An 18,185-nucleotide genomic window follows, 5' to 3' on the forward strand; every position below is an offset into this window, starting at 1 on the left:
CAGAAACTGCCCGGTACCAGGCCCCCGGGAGACGCTGGAACGAGGAGTGTGACGCGTTACATAAACAGGTGTTTTTCTCACCGTTTTCACTTTGTGACCGTGAAATGGGACATTTCACAAAATAGCGAGTCCCCCATGCCCAGAAGTTTCCAGCAAGGACCGTGTGAGCGTGGCTCAGGGCTGCGGAGAAGGGTCTTTCAGAGGCTCAGGGCTGTTGTCGTATGAGGACTTGAATTCCAAAGGATCTGGGCACTTGCCTACCACCACCAGGCCCCGGCTGCGCCTGTCCCCGGGGAAGGGTTGACAGTGGCTCCCCGCCTCACCTTGCTCTGTCCTTTTGACCACCAGTGGTGACAGAAGATTGCTGCACCTGGTTCCTATGGAAACAGAGGCTCTGTCCCCACCCGCTCAGCCTGAGCCTCCACGTGGAAGCCAACGCACAGACGCACAGGTGCTGGGAAGGCACGTACGATAGTCGAATGTGCATGAGAACACGCATGTGGGTGGCACATGAGTGCCCACGTGTGCACACAGGCACTGGGACCCCAGGCAGCGGCAGGCTGTCACGTCTCCCACCAGGGAGCAAGGCCACGGTGCCAGCAGCTGCCCCTGCTTCTCACGGGGGATCGCAACCAAGCTGTGCTGGCAGACGCAGGCCGCAGAGGCCTGGCGCACAGTGTGCCGCCCCGGCTCTCAGCACGTTACAGACATCGAGGTGTCCACGTTTCACTGTGATCCCGTGAAGCAGGAGCCCTGGGCCCTGCTGAAGCAGGGAGGGGTGAAGGGACTCCCGAGGCCCGTCTGTCCCTGTCCCTCCCTTGCTCGCGCACACCCTGCCCCTCCCCTCCACGGCTGCTGTTCCCCCGCGGGGTGAGGCGGTGGGCATCACCCAAGGTTCCAGCAGCCTGACCCGGGCCTGGCTCAGCTCCCAGGAACTGGTTCTCCCAAATGCTCCCGCCTGGCAGGAGCCCCGTTTCCAGCTGGACAGAGGCTGAGTGACCCCTCCGTGGAGGTCACTCATGGTTTCAGCCTGCAGCCCGGCCGCCAGCCTCCCGTGGTTGCCAGGGCCGCAGGCTGGCGGAGCAGCTGTCAGGGAAGGACAGGACACTCTGGAGCAGATCATCTGCCTCCTGGGTAGCAGCTGGGCGGCCTGCTGGCTCCTGCTGCCGCTTTGTGCTCCTCGCCACAGGCGTGGACAGGCCAGCGCTTGGGCATTTCCACAAGCAGCGCAGGCCGATGTCCGCTGCTCACGCACCCATTGGGGGAGTCCATCCCAGCCCCCGTGTGCTACGCACCTGCCCAACCCAGGCCCAGGGCTGGCCAGTCTGAGAGGTCCATCCAGCTCCGTGCGCCTCCAGAAGCCAGTCTGCCCCTCACAGCAGGCCCGGGAGAGGGTCGGGTGGTTTGGGATGAGCTGCTTACGTCCTGGTCTATGCTGTTTAGCTCCTTGTAGTTGCTCAATAAAAATGCTGAATGAGCGGGTGCCTGCTCCTCTGGTGACCCAGGGGGCCGGGCTGATGCTTTGGCTGACAACATGTCCATCCTGTGGCCCCATGTCTCCCATGGGGGTGTGGCCTTGAAAACCGTGACCCTCTCTGTCCTCCAATGGCGTCTCCTGTGGCATCCGGCGAGCAGCTGGGGATTACAGCGCCCTGTTGCTGGCGGGCGCTGGGCCAGGTTCCCCGGCACAGTTGTGCGGGTGATTGTCAGCCACATGTGTGCGAAGATCTGTGTGCACGGGATTGGTGCAAATGCCCAACCCCCGGGGGGGGGGCTGCCAGGCCAACACTCGGCCGTGCCCGGCTGCTGCGCGTCTCTCTGTCTCACGACTGTGTGCAAAGACAGTGGATCTGGGTGGCACGTGCATCCCGTGCTCCTCCCTCTGGGCAGCTGAGACCCTCGGCACACATACAGGGCCTGCTCCGTCCAAAGGCCTTCTGTGGTGAGGGACTGAAGTTGGACCTAAGTGAACTTCCCGGGGGCTTTGGAATCTCTCTGGGCTCCTCCTCTGGGCTGGGCTCTGGGTGTCAACCTTCAGAAGAAACCAGCCTGTTGGGCATCTAGGGACACCACATGGCCCCCTCCTGTCCCTGTGCCCTAGACCTGACACACATGCTGGGGGCCGGGGACTCCCCTCCTGGGTGCCAGGCCCAGCTTCGGAGCAGGGCACGTTGGGGGAGGCTGAGTGGCGTCCTGGGCTGGCTGACTGCTGAGCTGCTCCCCAGCCGCACGGGCACCTGCGCCTGGCCTGCAGCTGCGGTCCCCTCTCCCCACCTCTCGGCCTCAGAGACCCTGTGGGGACCTTGCCACAGCTCCTGTGCTGGGGACCCTGTTGGTCCACTGTGGTGGCTACGTCGCTGACCAGTCCTGGAGCTCCACCCTCCTGGGCACAGGCAGCCTGGCCCTCTCTGATGTCGGCTGCGTGTTGGAGACGGGGGCAGTAGCTGGTCAGGTCACGGGAGCAGCAGCGAGGGCCGCTCGCTCCGCTTTCCTCTCCTCCTTATTTCCCTCCTCCTCTTCTCCCCCCTCCCCTCCTTTCTCCTCATGTCCCCAGGTGCCTCCCACTCATGGTCCTCGTCCCTGTGGTTCTCTAAGTGGGGACTCAGGCCCAGAGAGGCTGGGCATTCTCCCCCACGGGCTCCAGCGAGCCGGGCCCGCACAGGGACGACCCCAGGGAGGGTCACAGGCCACTCGCCTGTCCGACCACTGTCGGGACGTTGGCGGGACGGGAAGGAGTGGTGGTGGAGGAGGAAGCTGCCGAGACACGAGCCGGGGCCTCGTTTATGACCTGGGGCATTTGCAAGGTCACTGGAGCAGAGCTAAGAGCTGTTGGCCAGATGTCCATGAATGCCAGCTGGGTGGCCGGGCTGGGCTGCTGGGACCGCTCTGGGAAGGCAGGTGCCCGAGGCATCGGGGAGGGGCTGACGTTCACTGGGCATCTGCAGAGGGCAGAGGGGAGAGCTGGCTCTGCCACCTGGAGCGTCTTCCAGGCCCAGGTCGGGGGAGGATGGGGCAGGGGGTCTCGTCCTTGAGACCCACGTGCTCCGTAAGTGTCCTTGCAACCTTAAGAGGAAAGAGAAGAGGCCCCAGCCCTCAGGGCTGCCCTGCAGGAGGACCCCTAGGTTGAGTGTCAGTCTCTGTGTTAAGGGTGCTCTCCAGGGTGTGGCTCCTGCAGGACACTTGCCTGGCACAGGCTGGGTTCCGACCCAGCATCGAGGGGAAGGAAGGTGGGAAGGCGCCCCTCGGAGCAGAGCCGAGCTCCTTGGAGGGTCTTCCCTGTCTGGGGTCCACTCTGAAGGTCGGTCTCTCTTGCTCAGAGGAGAGCTGTGGGGGTGGACAGGTTGGCTCAGAGACCCAGCAGGATGAGCCACGGTTGCTGCCGTGTCCAGGTGGCTGCCAGTGAGCCGGCAGGAGGGAGGTGAGGTGGGCCTTGGAGAGGTGACATGGTTCTGAAGGGGACATTTGCTGTGAGTTTTCAGGCCACACTGGGGTGAGGCGGGGTTTGTGCTCTAGATCATTCACAACTGAGTTGATAAACCTGCCCATCTCTGGGCCCTGTCCACCCTGCTGGCCACGAAGGCCCCAGCGTCTGGGGATGTGCCAAGGGCCTGTGGAGATCTTGGCCTTGGACGTCCACACTGGCTTCTGGAAGAGGAGGCCTCGAGTCAGAGGCTGGCTGGGGACTGCCGCAGTCCTGTGCCGCAGGTCAGGGCGGCTTCCGCAGACAGGTGGGTGCCCTGTCACGGGGCCGCACCTCCATAAACGGCTAAGGCAGAGGGACAGGCTCCCGGCCAGGTCTGGGGATGGGACCGGCCACCCAGACCCATCACTGTGGTTCCTGTTCCCAGCCAAGACGTGGCCCTGTCTGGGAATGTCCCCACCCTGTTCCTGAAGGTGAGAAATCTCTCCCCGCTGGAGAACAGCTGTGCCGAGTTGGCCCAGCTGCCCGCGGGCTGCTCACTGCTCCACTCTCCTGGCCCACGGTCCCCTCTAGGTGCCCTGCAGCAAGAGCCAGGATCACTGGAGTCCCTCTCCACGAAGCCCTCCTCCGGTCCCGGCCACCTGTCCCCTTCCTTCAGAGGAAGGCCCCGGGGTGGGGTGAGCGCCAGGAGGGGCGGGACGCACCTGCTCTCATTCTGCATCTGCTGCGCCTCTGCCCAGCTCCGCGGCTTTCTGAGGGCCTTGGTTCAGCTCCGCTCACTGAGAGCCTCCTGATACCTCGTAGGCCGCCGGGTCTGAGATGGAGGCTGCCCAGGGACTGGGGGCGCTGAGCAGGCCCTAGAGGAAAAGCCCTCCCCCTGGGGCCCTGGAAGGCTTCCTGGAAGAAGTGGCATCTGGGCTGAAGCCTGCAGGAGTAGAGGGGAGGAATCAGGGAGCAGGGAGAGAGGGGCAGGGGGAGTAGAATGGGGCGGGCAGAGGCACGGCTCATGGGGTCCCGTGAGAGCTGGGGGGACCAGAGGGCAGGGAGAAGCCCGGGAGGGGAGGCTGAGTGGCCCCCCTGTGCCCAGCAGGTGAAGGCATGCCCCCGGGGACTGTCGCACTTTAGGGAGGTCCTTCCACATGGGCTTGGAGCCCAGGTGGGCGCACCTGAGCCTGGAGGGAGGGGGTCCTGCTGACGCCCGGGCTGTGGGGAGGGAGCCGCGTTCTTATTCTTAATGAAAAACAAAAACAACCACCCAGAGCCTGTCCCTGACGTGGCGCCGTCGGGGCTTTGCCACCAGGGGCAGGAAGGTGTCAACCCACCCGGGGGCCTCGGGCCTGTCTCGCTCACGTCCTTCCTGGCCTGTTTCCACCTGGGGTCACTCTGCTGGCTGCTACCGAGGCTCTGAAAGGCCGTCTGTGCCCACGTGGGCAGGGGCGCAGCTGCCTGGAGGCCGCCAGAGAGGCCTCCCTTTGCTCTGGACCCCGGGGGCAGTGCCCAGGCCTCCACGCAGGCCCCGGGTTTCTGGTCGGGCCTTTTGTTCGTCTCTCCCCACCCGAGGCCTGGCCAGAGCTGGCAAGACCCTGGCAGGGCCCTGTCTGGGCCGAGTCATCCTGGCCCCAGTGACTCACGTTGCGGGGAGAATCGGGCCAGCGAGAGGCCGGGTATGTTGTACCCCGCTCCTCGCTGGGGACAAGTGGTTCACTTGGTGACTCTGGCTGCTGCTTCCAGCACACTCAGAGCTGGGAAGATTTCATGATCCAGATCGGCCAGGGGGGCTGGCCAGCGGCCACTCTTCTGCCTCCATCCAGAGGAGCATTGTGTCCCCAGGCGCAGGGCCAGCCCCGAGGCTGCCTCTCAGGTAGAGCGGCTGCCCGCCCTCTTCCTCCCCCACAGGGGTCACTGTGAGCACAGGCACTGTTTTTTTGCTTTTTGGTCTTTGGTACTGGGGACTGGATACAGGGCCACTTTGCCACTGAGCCACATCCTTGCCCTTTTCATTTTGAGGCAGCATCTTGCTAGATGGCTGAGACTGGCCTTGAACTTGCGATCCTCCTGCCTTGGCCTCCCCAGTAGCTGGGATACAGTTGCAAGTGACGGCACCTGGCGTCTACTTTAGTGGGGGTGAGGCCGTACATCATGGTGGACTGGGAAGGGGAGAGAACTCAGCCCACGCAGAGCCGTGTCTGTTGACCTCTCAGAAAGAGCCCTCCCTGCTCTTTCTGAGGGAGCCCTGCAGAGCCCAGCTACTTCCTCCTCTTTGTTCTCTGTGCCCCTGCAGAGGTGGCCAGGCCAGGCAGGGACGGTTGGTGGGAGGGAGGAGGAGAGGAAAGGCCAGGCCTGGGGACCTGCCGGCTCACAGTGCTGCCCCCTAATCTCTGGGGCTCCACTGAGGTCATCAGAGCCTGGCACAGACACGGGCAGAAGTGGACCCCAGACCTGTCCTCTGGGGGATGCTCCAGAGCACTCAGGGGTCCTGGGGTCACTGCCCGAGACCCCATCTACCTTTATTATTGTTATTATTTTTTGTGGTGCTCAGGGTTGAACCCGGGGCCTCGTGCATGCGAGCCAAGCACTGTACCAACTGAGCCATGTCCCCAGCCCCGTCTTTATCTCGTTTCAGTTTTTATGTGTGTGGCTGTGCATTGCTGGGGTGGAACGCAGGGTGGGCGCTGGGCAGGTGCCCGGCCTCTGAGCCGCACCCCAGCCTCCGTGTGTTTCTAAACAGTCCAAAGAAAGAGTGAGAGGCGTCGGTGGGTGCTGAGCTCCCTGTCTCGGGAAGAGTTCGAGGGCGGGTGATGAGCCTTTAGGAGGCTGGGCTGGGGGCTGCGGTGCAGGTGGCCCCGGACCCTGTCAGAGGTGAGGGAGGGGAGAGGGTTCTGCTCCCGCCACCTCCTCCGCCCTCTTGCCCGCCACCTGCTGGGTCCTGGCAGCCGGGTGGGCAGGGTGTTCTCCAGCCTGTAGCTGCAGACGGCCCCGGCTGGGAGGGGCGCTCCCTGGGGACGGCCACTGTGGTGACTTTAAACAAGTGCTTTCTTCTCAGCTTGGTCCCCGCTGTTCCTGCTGACGTGGCAGGCTGGTGACTCAGCCCTTGTCCCCACACTGCAGGGTGGCAGCTGCCTGCAGCCCCAGACCCACAGGGCAGGGTGCCTGCTTGGGAAAAGTGGTGGGGAGGCCAGGACACTGCAGGCCCCGGGAACAGCCCATCCCTTGTCCCTTGTCCCTCGGGGCAGGCATGTGTCCAGGTGTCCTGGAAGCCGCCGTGAGGTGTCTGCGGGCTGGCACAGCCAGGGGACGGGGACGAGCTGTGCACCTTTAGGCGGGGTCAGGACCAGCCTGGCCACTCCTCTCAGCCCCTCGCGGAGCCCAGGAGGGTCAGAGGCTGTGTCTCGACTCTCTGGAGCACACGATGTCCCCCGCCTCTGCACTCCAGCCTCAGGTGGTGGCTAGGATATTGGGGACTTGAGGCCATTCCAAAGCTGTGTCTTGGGGACCAGGGTCGCACCAGGCGTCGAGGGACTGTGTCAAGATGAAACTGGTCAGTAAGAAAGCGGTGGCCGTGGAGAGAAGGGTGTCCCTCCCCACTGCTGTGTGTGGGTCGTCACCAAGGCCAGCGCTCCCTGGTTCCTAGCAGGTCTAAGGTCACAGTCATGGGAGGGCCAGGTGGTGCTGCTGTCAGGTCACCTCAGGTCCTGTCACCAGAGCCAGCAGCCCGGGGACTCCAGGCCCACTGGGCCTGCGCAGCCCTGTGCACTGGAGCTGGGGGCAAGGAGCCGTGGGCAGTGTCTGCAGGTTCCGAGGCCAGGAGCCTCCTGTGCCTCACACGCCTGGAGACGACACACTGTTTAGAAAGTCCCTGCCCCGAGATAAGAGCCAGGCCTGCGGGCAGGGTTCACCGCGGTGCTGCACCAAGCAGGCCGCCGCTGGGCAGTTTGGGGAATGGATTAGTCATCTGCTCTTCTGAAGTGAGACCCTGCAGTTGCCTCTCAGCCTCTGGGCAGATGGTGTGATGGGCTTTGAGCTGCACACTGGATGGATGTCAGCTGTCCCCACTGTCACATGAGCGTTCACAATCTGGCAGCCTGCAAGGCAGTCAGTGGTCGAGTTTGGGTGGCTGCCCAGGCAGGGGCTGGCAGGGAGGCGGGTCCTGGAGGCTGGGTCCAGGTGTGGCAGCGCCTGCCTCTGGTGCTGGCAGGAGGGCAGAGTCCACGTGGGTTACGACCCCTGCTGTCCTCCCGGGGCTGATTCCCCATCAGAAGCCCCCGTGATCCTGCTTTATCACTCTGTGGGACTGAACAGGAACTAGGGAAGCCCCTGGCACTTGCCTAGAGGTGAGGAAGTAACTGAGTCTCACGGGGAACCCTGGGGTGGGGGCTCTCATATTTAAGACTGAAATGATAGACAGAGAGCCACCAGGAGAAGACGGGGAAGCCGTTCAGGCCCAGGGAAGGGCTTGTGCAAATGTCCTGGGGCAGAAGGCAGTGTGAAGAACAGGAAGGAGGCCTGGGGCTGAATGAGGTCACTAGGCTCTGGAAACGGGCAGACGCAGGGGAGGAGTTGGCACCTGAAGAGTGAGCAAGGCAGAGGGAGTCGACGTGGTCTGGTCACTGCGAGGGCTTGAGGGCTCGTGGAGGGAACAAGAACGGAGGCAGGCAGGCAGTGTACTGCAGGGGCACAGCAGAGAGGCCACAGTGACCCAGAGCAGATGGGTAAACCGTGAGGAATCTGGCAAAGTGGTTGTTATCAAAGATTAAATCATACAGAACTTACATAATATAAAACTATACACATGGTTATCATATATAAAAGCAAATACATTAAAAACAAATTACATATAAGACATTGTTTGAAATTAAATTACGTAAAATGACCATAGGATCCAGCCATTATACTTCTGGGAACTAAATGCTCATGTGACTGTGGGGACCTAAACAGATAATGTGCATATCCACATTCACAGCAGCATTACTCAAAGCAGCCAAAAGCTGGGGGCAACTCAAACGTCCATGGAGGGATCAACGGGTAGACAAAATGTGGTATGTCCACACAGTGGAATATTATTTAGCCTTTAAGAAGGAAATTCTGCCACGTGCTGTGACTTGGATAAACCCTGCACCTTGAGACACTCTGTCAAGGGAAGCAGGCCAGTCACAAAGGATTATATGATTCCACTCCATGGCTGCTGGAGTCGTCATATTTAGAGAGATGAAGGGGAACGGCCGTTGCCAGCGGGTGGGGCAAGGGAGAATGCGGAGTCATTGTTTAATGGTGCAGAGTCCCACTTTGGGAAGATGGAAAGAACTGGACTTGGACGGTGGTGGTGGCCACACTTGAGCTGTGTGCCCGGAGACGGCTAACGTGGTCAGTGGGAGGCTTCGTGTTTTATGTGTAAACGTGTGTGATCACAGTGAAAGTGCCTGAACTAGAAGAACGTTATAAAATCAAGTGACACACTATGCTGATGTAACAATTAAACCAGTTAAGTTGCATTTAAACAGAGGTGAGAAGCACGGAGCCCAGCAGGTCCCAGTGTTGGTTTTCTGTCTACACTTACGTGTCCCCACGTGTGTGCTGCTGGGGATGGCCGGGCTGCGCCCTCCAGGCTCTACCAGGGCCTCCTGTCCTGCCCTTGAGGTTTGGTGGCCGGAGGGCAGCTTTCGCGCTCACTGATGTCACCTTGGGAGTTGAGCTTGTCCAAGGTGGAGCTGAATCCAGTGCCCTGCTGTGTATTTGAGGGTGGCTGGTTGTGGTCAGCCTGCGGGGCTGGGGAGGCCCCCAGGTCCCCAGGTTCCTGGAGGGAGGAAGTTGCGTGGGGTCCAGCTGTTGGGGTGAGGGAAGGAGGATGCAGGAGGTGGTGGCCTTTGGGCTTGGGCAGCGGGGCGAACAGGGTGCCTCTCCCTGGGATGGGCTGAGGGAGGCCCGGCTGCCGCTGGACTGAGGCCCTGGAGCTCAGTGCGGTCCTACTGTGTGCCAGGTGCAGGAGGAGAGAGCCCCCGTGAGGGAGGAGACTGCTCGCTGGTGTCCTGTCCAGGCGCAGTGGCTGGGCCCAGTGCCACCGACTCCCTGCTCCAGGCCCCACTGCTGACTGCTTCCGGGCCAGCTCAGCTTCCCACGGCTGTACCTGGGCGCACAGGGGTCACCGTCCCCAAGTCACGCCAAACGGCTGTTTCCGCCCAGCGTTTCCTCCGCCCTCTTTTCCCACACTGTGGTCCACGTCCCTCCAGCTGGACGGGACCCCGCGACCCGTGGCTTCTCCCAGGCCGCTCCCTCCTGTTACCAGCCAGGCCCCACGGGCTTCCTCCCACTCCTCACCTGTCCTGCTTTTAGCTTCTCGTGAAAACTCGCTGCTGTCTGAGCCCCCCCAGGGCTGAACCCCTCCCTCAGGGCTGAACCCCCCCAGGGCTGAACCCCCCCTCAGGGCTGAGCCCCCCCTCAAGGCTGAACCCCTCCCTCAGGACAGAACCCTCCCCCAGGACTGAACCCCACTCAGGGCTGAACCCCCTCAGGATGGAGGTGCCCGGTGTCAGCCCCATGTCAGGTGACGAGCGCTGACCTAGAGATCCAGACGGGGACTCGGGCCTGGGCTCTCCCACTGCAGCTGTGAGGATGGCCTCCTGCAACACAAGGGTGGTCTCTCCCCTTTCTGGAGGTCACCGGGCTGACGCACCGTGTCACAGGGCCCTGTCCCTCTGCAGGCTCTGGGGAGGGTCCTTCCTGCCACCCAACTTCTGGGGACCCAGCCACCCTTGGCCTGTGGCCACGTTATTCTAGTCTCTTCTCCGTCTCTGTGCCCTTCTGTCCCCTTTGAGGACTCCTCTCGGGGTGCAGGGCCTGCCCTGGCGCAGGAGGAGCTCGTCCGGAGATGCTGACCTGAAGTCCATCAGCCGAGGCCCTGTCCCAAGCCAGGCCGCCGTCTGAGCCCGGGGACGTCTTGGGGGCAGAACCGGCCCCCGCTAGGTCTGGGTGCACCTGGGAGGGGGGTTTCTGGTGTCCCTCTGAGCACACCTTCCCCTTTGGCCAGGCCTGCAGGTGGCCCTGCCACCGGTCATCATCACAGAGGGCAGAGCCCCGGTCCTCTCCCTGTCTAAACCCAAGCCTCTTTCTCTCTCACCCGCTGCTCACCTCACCTGCCCAGGGCCCTCACCAGGACCATTTGTCCAGCCTAGACCCCGGGAGAGGGGTCCAGGAGGCCCCCCCCCAAGGTGGCCATCTGGCCTGGTGAGAGCCCTGGAGCCCCAGACGGAGCATCCCAGGGAGTGATCAAAGGGCCGTGCCTACAGGGCTAGAGGAGGGCAGTGTAAGCTGAGAGACAGAGTCCGAGGGGCAGGCAGGCGGAGTGCCTGGAGTTTGGAGGTGATTACGATGTGAAGGGAGGAGGTACCCAACTGTTTCCCATCTCCTCTGAGGTCAGCAGAAAAGGGAGGAAATCATGATGTACAATTAGAGCAGTTGGTTAGACACAAGGGTGAACTTCCTGCTGGGAGTGTGGCCAAACCCAGCTTGGCTTTCCCCAGGGAGCAGAGGCCTGGTAATGAGGGCTGTGGTTAAGGTGAAGGGGGATGGCAGCAGGGGGTGGTGCCTGGGCTCTTGAGCCAGGTCACAACAGGCCTTGGAAACTGCCTTCCTCCCACCATTGTCCTTCGGATTCCCATGGGGGCAGTTCGGTGAGTCCTGCACCCTGGCTGGGCTCCCCAAGGAAACACACCCAAGTCGGCTTGGCCCTGCTGTGCGTAGGGATTCAGGGCACAAGGAGAGCGATCTCATGGGTGGGTCTCCACTCAACAGGTGCTTTCTATAAAAACCCTGGAGAATAATCCTGCGGCCCAGGGCAGACGCCTTGAGCCTCATCTTCCAGAGGGCTGTGCTGTTGAGAGGACTTAAATCCCCAGAGGTGGGTGGGCAGGTGACCCAGCAGGGTTGGACTGCTGGTGTGGAGGCCATCAGGGTGCTGTGATGGCAATGACAACCCCATCCTGTCACCCAGGCTCCCAGGCAGACGAGGGTGTGCTCCGTCTGAGCTGACTGTGGTTTTGCAGTTCCCGTGTCCCCGAACTCACTCGGTGGAAAACAGTTCAAAACATCCAAGGCATGAAGGGGAGGGACCGCTTTTCTTACCAAGGACCTGATTCCAGCAACTTGAAAGGCCACCAAACCCAGAACCCTGTCCTCCAAGGGACCCCCGCAACCCTGCCTAGGCCTCCCCTCAGGGGTCAGGATCCCTTGCACACTTGGGATCTTTCATAAAGGTGGGTGTGGGGAGGGAGTGGGCAGTGGCCAGGGGCCAGCCCCTGATCCAGGATGAGCCCAGGTGCTCATTCGCCCCTCCCCCCCCATGCTGCAGGCCCCTGCCCTGGGGACCACTTGGGCAGAGTTGCCCATCCACTCTGGAGGGGCTGGGTCCTCACCGGGCCGAGGCAGAGGCCCTGGGCCTAAGGTAAGGGCAGGAGCATACAGCTCGTGGCCCAGGCAGAGTGGGAGATCACCCCTCTCCCTTGGGGGGACCCCGGGGCCCTTCCGGAGGACTACTTCCTGCCCCTTCTGTCTGGCCTCTAGCTCACCCTTGTCCCATGGTGTGCAGTGGGGTTTAATCACGTTTGCCCGGTGGTTGGAGGAGTGGAGACTACTGACCCAGAGAAAGGCCGAGTGGGAGCGGCTCGCGTTCGGGCCCAGCGGGAGAGGGAGCCCACCACTGCCCTTTCTCCCAGTGTCCTATCCTCCTTCAGATACTACAAACCCTCTACTCTCTGGGGGGGGGGGGGAAGGCCCGGGTCTACTCTTTGCTGAGCAGGGGATGTGGAGTTGGAACGTGTCCCGGGCTCTTGTGACAGGGTCCGCCATCCCGGCGCACGCCCCTGCATTGGGCCAGCGCCTTCCGTAGAGGCCACCCAGCGGGTGCAGCGGCGACCCCGGCCAGGGGACCAGTTGCCTTCAGTCCGTAGGATGCTGTGGACTCGCGCAGTCGCCCCGCATCCCCGGCTCTGGAGCCCAGAGCTTGGATCTCGCCGCGCGCCCCCGCTTAACCCTTGCAGGCGCTGGGCGCGCAAAGCAGGCGCCGGCGAACTTTGGCTGCGTAAATAAAACCTCCCGCAGAAGGAAACCTACGTCCCGGGAAAGGGGAGGAATCTCGTCCCCCTCGGCGCCCGCCCCTGCGCCGCGGCCCGGCCTCCACATCCGCCCACATCTGGTCGCAGCGGGGCGTCCGGGGGGGAGGGGCCGAGGCCGGGTCGGTCGCCGTCCCTGGGCGCAGGCCAGGCCGGGAGAAGGGGGGCGCGCGGGTCGTGTGCCCAGGGCTCCGCGGTCCCTGCTGCGCCCGCTCTGGCCCCAGCCCCCCAGGCCGGGCCTTGACAGGCGGGCGGAGTAGCCAGTGCGAGCCGGGGAGGCCGGCGGTGCGGGAACCTGATCCGCCCGGGAGGCGGGGGCGGGGCGGGGGCCGGGGCGGCGGGCGGGGGCGGCGCGCGGGGAGGGGCCGGCGCCCGCCTTCCTCCCCCATTCATTCAGCCGATCCTGGGGGCCGAGGGGCTCCGGCGGCGATCTCTGCACTGCAGGAGCGCGGGCGCGGCGCCCCAGCCAGCGCGCAGGGCTCGGGCCCGGCCGGGGGCGCTTCCTCGCCGCCGCCCTCTGCGCGTCTCCCTGCCCACCAGCCACCATGTCCGACCCCGCGGTCAACGCGCAGCTGGACGGGATCATTTCGGACTTCGAAGGTGGGTGCCCGGCTGGCTGCTGCCGCCGCGGGCGAGCTGGGCAGGACCCTCGGCGGGCCTGGCGCGGGACGGCGGGACGGGAGTGCGCGGAGAGCAGACGGGACCCCCGATGGTCGCCCTCCAGCCAGGAGCGCCGCGCGCACCCGGCCCCGCGTCGCCGAAGTGGAGGCCCCCTTTGGAGGGACCCGCACGGGACCCAGAGCTCGCGCTGCGCGCTGCCGCCCGAGTTTCCTTCCTTTTATTGTTGTTTGTGTTTGCCCAGCGACAGCCACCTCCTCGAGGGCTCGCGGGGCGTCCCCGGAACTACCGAGTACTTCTACTCCCGAAAATGAGCCTCTGGCCCGATGCTCTCGGCCCCTCGGGCCTGGCGGCTGGCTAGGGACTTAGTCCCCCGCCTCGGACTGAGTGGGCGGCCGCGTCCTGCCGGTGGACAGCCCTCCCCTCCCCCACGCCAGCTTCTGGGCCGGGGCTGAGCCGAATCCGGGCTGGGGAGGGCCGCCAAGTCGCGCAGCCCGCAGGGTCGGGCACAGCCGAGCGGACACTGCCCCCGCAGCGTTGGTGTTCGGCGTGGGGCGTCCCATGGCCCCCATCCAGGCCTGGGGACAACCTCGTCCGCCTCCAAGAGTAGGGCGGTGCGGGCAGAGGGGGCTTGCGTGAGGGTAAGGGGAGCATTTTGGCTCTTCCTTCCTTCAGAGTTTATAAAGTAGGGAGACTTGGGGGGTGCTCCCTCCCAGGGTGAGTCTGGCGCCCCCGCCCCGGCCTGTGTGTGCGCGCGCTTTCGCGGGGCCTCGTGACTGCCGGTGCCGTGGCCCTGTGTCCTGTGTCCTCAGGAGTAAATAAAGCGGTGGGAAGGGAGGCGCACACAATGGTCTCGGCGTTTCTGGGACTGGCTTTCTGAGGGCGGGCCTGTCTCTGCCGGCCGGAGCCCCCGCCCCTCGGAGCTGCTCGGAGCAGGAGCAGCCTTGGGCAGAGCCCGCGAGGGGGAGAGGCTGAGCTCAAAGGAGTTTCGGCGGCCAGGTGCCAGGCCACGCCTGGAGGTGACCAGTCTGAGGCCCTCCACCCTCCGTGGCCAGAACCAGGCTAGAATCTGGGTGTCCCGAGCCCAGCGCCCTCACAGCTCATCTGTGGTCAGCCTCATCTTTGAGTGGAGGTGACTTCTTGGGACCAGAGCTTTGGCTGTGTTTGCTGGGAACGGGGTGAGATGGGGTGGACACTCAGGAGGGACCCACGGTCTAGTGGTGGCACAGCCTGTGCAAAGCCTGGCATGGCGCATCCACTTGGTCAACTCCGTGGCTGCCGCAGATTTTCAGATTCTAGCATCTTGCATTGTGTTTTTCAAGAACAAGGGGCGTTCTGGGTTTGCAGAGCCGATGTCTTGTGCCGCTGACCATCTGAGTCTTTCAGGGGCCATGCTTATTGCAGGGTCTCCCCAGGTCTCCTTTGTTACAAGTTGCCCTCTGGCCACCTGGCATAGCGCGGCCCTCCTGTAGCCCTCTCTACCCGGGCATCACCTCCACAGCTCCTCCTTGGGCCATTTCTTTCTCCCGAATGTCCACTTGGCCAGTCAGCAGTGGGATGCCTTTCCTGCAGGCACTGATGGAGAAAGATGCTGCCCCCTTCAGGTCCTGTGCTCCCTGCTCTTCTCTCTTTTGGCCTGTGAATTGGGGTCTTTGCTTTCATTCCCTGATACCAGGCGCTAAGTTGAAGGTGGGATTTATGGTGAAAGTAGGGATCTCCACCTGGAGTCCTTTGGTGGCAGCGGAGGCAGAAGTTTGGTGTGGTGTTGGTCTTACCATCTGGCACAGTGCACTGTGGAGGCTGCTAGTGCTCCTGCCTCTGGGTCCTTGTGTGTAACTCCATCTGGTGGCCTCTGGGTGCCTCCCAAGTCAGCTTCTGACCCTCAAGTTGTATCCAAGACAAGGGCCTCATTGAGAGCATCCTGGTGCGATGGTCGGAGGCCCTTTGGCTCTGGTAGAAGGTTCCTCAGTCTTGGGGAGCAGGGCCTCTGTTCTTCTAGTTTTCTGTGTGCGTCAGTCTCCCCCATTGTCTGAAAACTTCAGCTGGGCAGTGGTTGGGCCCTAGAGCCCGAGGCATCCCGGGTAGACGTGGTGGGAATGCATGTCCTGCCCCGTGCGTGGCCTGGATGTGAGGCCAGCACCGCCCCCTTCAGGCATCCCTCCCTGGGCCCCAGGAACTTGGAGTGGAGTTGGAGAATGGGGAGGATGCACACGTGGAAGGTGAAGAGCCTTAGACAGACAGACAGACGGTGGGACATGGGAAGGTGCGGCTGGGGAGGAGGGGAGCATGGGACGCGGCCGGGCAGCCTCCACGTCAGGGCAGAGTAAGGTCACTTCTGGCTAACGGGGAGTGAGGGAGGAGGCGGACCTTGAGTGGAAGTAGGAATCTGATTGCAGGAGGAAGGAGGAGAGCTTTGCAGCCAGCCCAGGCAGCACTGGGAGGTTGGAATGAGCTGGCCCATTGGGGGCTGGGGTGTGGGGAGGGGCCAGGCACCCTGATACCCATGTGCCAGTCTGCTGGAAGTATCTGGGCGCCCCTCGGCTGGTCTGGAGGAGTGGGAGGGGCACCCCTTTGCTTTCCTGGGGGAAAGCCAGGGCCTCCGATGGGGCGTCACCTGGTGTCCAGGCTTCCCCGGGGAGGTCGGAAGGGGAGGAGGAAAAGGCCAAGTCCTCCGCGGCGTCCCCAGCAGTCCGGGTTCCTCCCTGAGGCTGGCAGTCCTGAAGCACGGGGAGCTGCTGAGGGGTGGAGGCCCTGAAGGCCACCCCCACAGCAGGGCAGGCTCGAGCCATGGAGTCTCTGGGTGATTTTCCAGCCAAGCAGTCGGCCCACCCTGGAATCCAGCAACTGGGTGGGTGGGTCAGGCCAGAGCAGCACACCCTGCAGGGCAGAGGGGCAGCCATCTCTGGGTGTGCGTGTACAAATTCTGCAGAAACCCCACATTCTGGCCATCTCTCCCCCCTCCCTCCCTGGACAGCACCCTTCTTTTTGCTTTTTTATTTTTTATTTTTTGCCCAATTCTGGTGACTGAACCTAGGAGGCTCTATCACTGAGCCCCAGCCCCAGCCCTTTTTTATTTTTTATTTTGAGACAGGGTCTCCGTAAGTTGTCCAGGCTGGCCTTGAATTTTTGATCCTCCTGCCTCAGCCTCCTGAGTTGCTGGAATTACTGGCTTTTTATCTTTTTAATTTCCAGTCTGTCTTCCCCCTGCCTCCCCCTCCCCCTTCCCCATAAACTTCCTGCATCCCTCTTCAGCCCCCCGCCTTCAAGGAAGGTCCTGGAGCTCTGTGGGGACTCCCCACGTAAGGGCAAGGAGGAGAACGTTTCCTATTTTGTGATGCGGTTTGGACCTCCTGTCCCACGCCTTGGTGATATTCCCCTTCTCTGCAGTTTCCTATTTTCCCACTTCCCGGCACAAAAGGCCTTGAGGTGACTGTGGCACCCACCACTCCCTGGTGACGCATGTCAAGAATGCTGACCTTGTCCTCTGTCTCGCTCGGGGCCAGCGGAGGCACAGGGCAGTTGGGTGGCGTGCTCCTTGGCGATTGCAGGCCCGATCTGTTATCGCAGACACAGTTACAACTTGGGTCTTTGTGTAAGGAGCCCTTCCAAGAGCCGGCTGCTGGCCGCCTTCCCTCTGCAGCGTTTGCCGTAACCAGATTTGCACACCCAGAAAGAGTCCCCTAAGTAAGTCCTTGATTGTTGGAACAGACCTGGCCTGAGACCCAGACACTGACTTCGGAGCTGGGTGGCATTGGCCCTTGTCTGGGGCCCTCTACTGTTCCCCAGGGAGGACCCTCTAAGCTGTGTCCTGGGAGCTGTGGTGGCTCTGCGCCCCAGCAGGAGAGCCGGCCAAGAGGGCAGGGGAGGGCTCCTGAGTGAGAAAGGATCACGCAGATACCTCTGGGACATGGGTGCTGGCAATGCCTGGATCTGGGTGCCACTTTCTTCCAGGGAGGTGGCTTCAGACCTGTCCCTGATTAGTACCAGTGGGGCTCCTGCATGTAGCTCCTGCCTCTTGAGGCTCCTGGGAATACGGTCTCCCTGTGGTTTGCACCTCTGAGGCTGACGGTGCTAGTGAAGGTGCCCAGCAGGACCTCGTGGAGCCGGGGATTCTGGGTGGGTATGCCCTGCAGCTAAGAGGAGCGGGTGTCTTCCATGGACCCACGGCTGTTGGCATCGCTGATGTAGTGCTCTGTGTGTCCAGAGCCTGGCACAGGCAAGCCCGCCACCCCACGGTGAGCAAGCTCTTTAGGTAGAGGGGGATGCAGGCACTGCTGTGATGGTCCTGCAGCTGGACAGGGGGTACCCTGGCCAGACATCTCCGGAAGACAGGGACACCATTCTGAGGAGATCTATCTGGAAATGCTTTCTGGGGCCTGCGTCTTTCCAGGGAGGTTTTGAGAGGCTGGTGGGCATCCGGAGGGAGAGGCCTTGCAGGGTGGTGGGCAGCCTGCTCTGCTGTTGGAGAACCGTGGGCCTCGGGTAGGCGTCCGACCCACTCCAGCGCCTCTGCTCGCTCCTGGGTTACTGGGGCTGTGGACGGCTCTTCTTGCTGGGGGACTCAGGATGCAGACAGTGGTGCTGAGCAGGGTTTGGAGCTTGGCTGCAGCTGCTGGAACTGGACAGCTAGGTCCTGGGTGATGGGAGGTCACCTGATCCCATAGGCTGGACAGCATGGTCACCACTAGAGATGGCCAGTCCTGCAGACTTGGAGAGGCTGTGGGAGGGGGGTTGTCTCTTGCATGCAGCAGATTCCCAGTCTCCTGGCAAAGCTGGGGGACCCCTCCTCCCATGTGGCTGACATTCTGGGGTTCTCTCCCTGGAAGCTGGGGTCATGTGGGGTGCAGGGTTCCTCTCTGTCCATGGACAGACGGACCACGTGCCTGTTTCTATGGCCCAGGGCTGACAGCCGCGGGGGCAGGCACCAAGTGGCTGGACTCTGAGGAGAGCAGAGGCCTGCAGACGGAAAAGCAGGAACCTGGGTCAGGAGGCGCGGGGGGCCAGAGTGGCCCTGAGCCTGGACAGACCACCCTGGGCCAGTGGGG

At 62.8% G+C, this 18,185-nt stretch overlaps 1 protein-coding gene across 3 annotated transcripts in view; it reads left to right on the forward strand.

Moving 5' to 3' along the window:
• Positions 1-18,185, forward strand: part of Septin9 (septin 9) — a 141,515-nt gene that overhangs the window by 41,653 nt on the left and 81,677 nt on the right. The window contains exon 1 of one of the 3 annotated variants that reach the window (XM_027923934.2): positions 12,921-13,122. The exons of the other annotated variants lie outside the window; for them this stretch is intronic. Coding sequence (XP_027779735.1) covers positions 13,068-13,122 — 55 coding nt within the window. The 5' untranslated portion in view covers positions 12,921-13,067. Of the gene's footprint in view, positions 1-12,920; positions 13,123-18,185 lie in introns of those variants that run through there. 3 annotated transcript variants of the gene reach the window in all.

The sequence above is a fragment of the Marmota flaviventris genome, chromosome 17, assembly GCF_047511675.1.
Source record: "Marmota flaviventris isolate mMarFla1 chromosome 17, mMarFla1.hap1, whole genome shotgun sequence".
Lineage (NCBI taxonomy): Eukaryota > Metazoa > Chordata > Mammalia > Rodentia > Sciuridae > Marmota > Marmota flaviventris.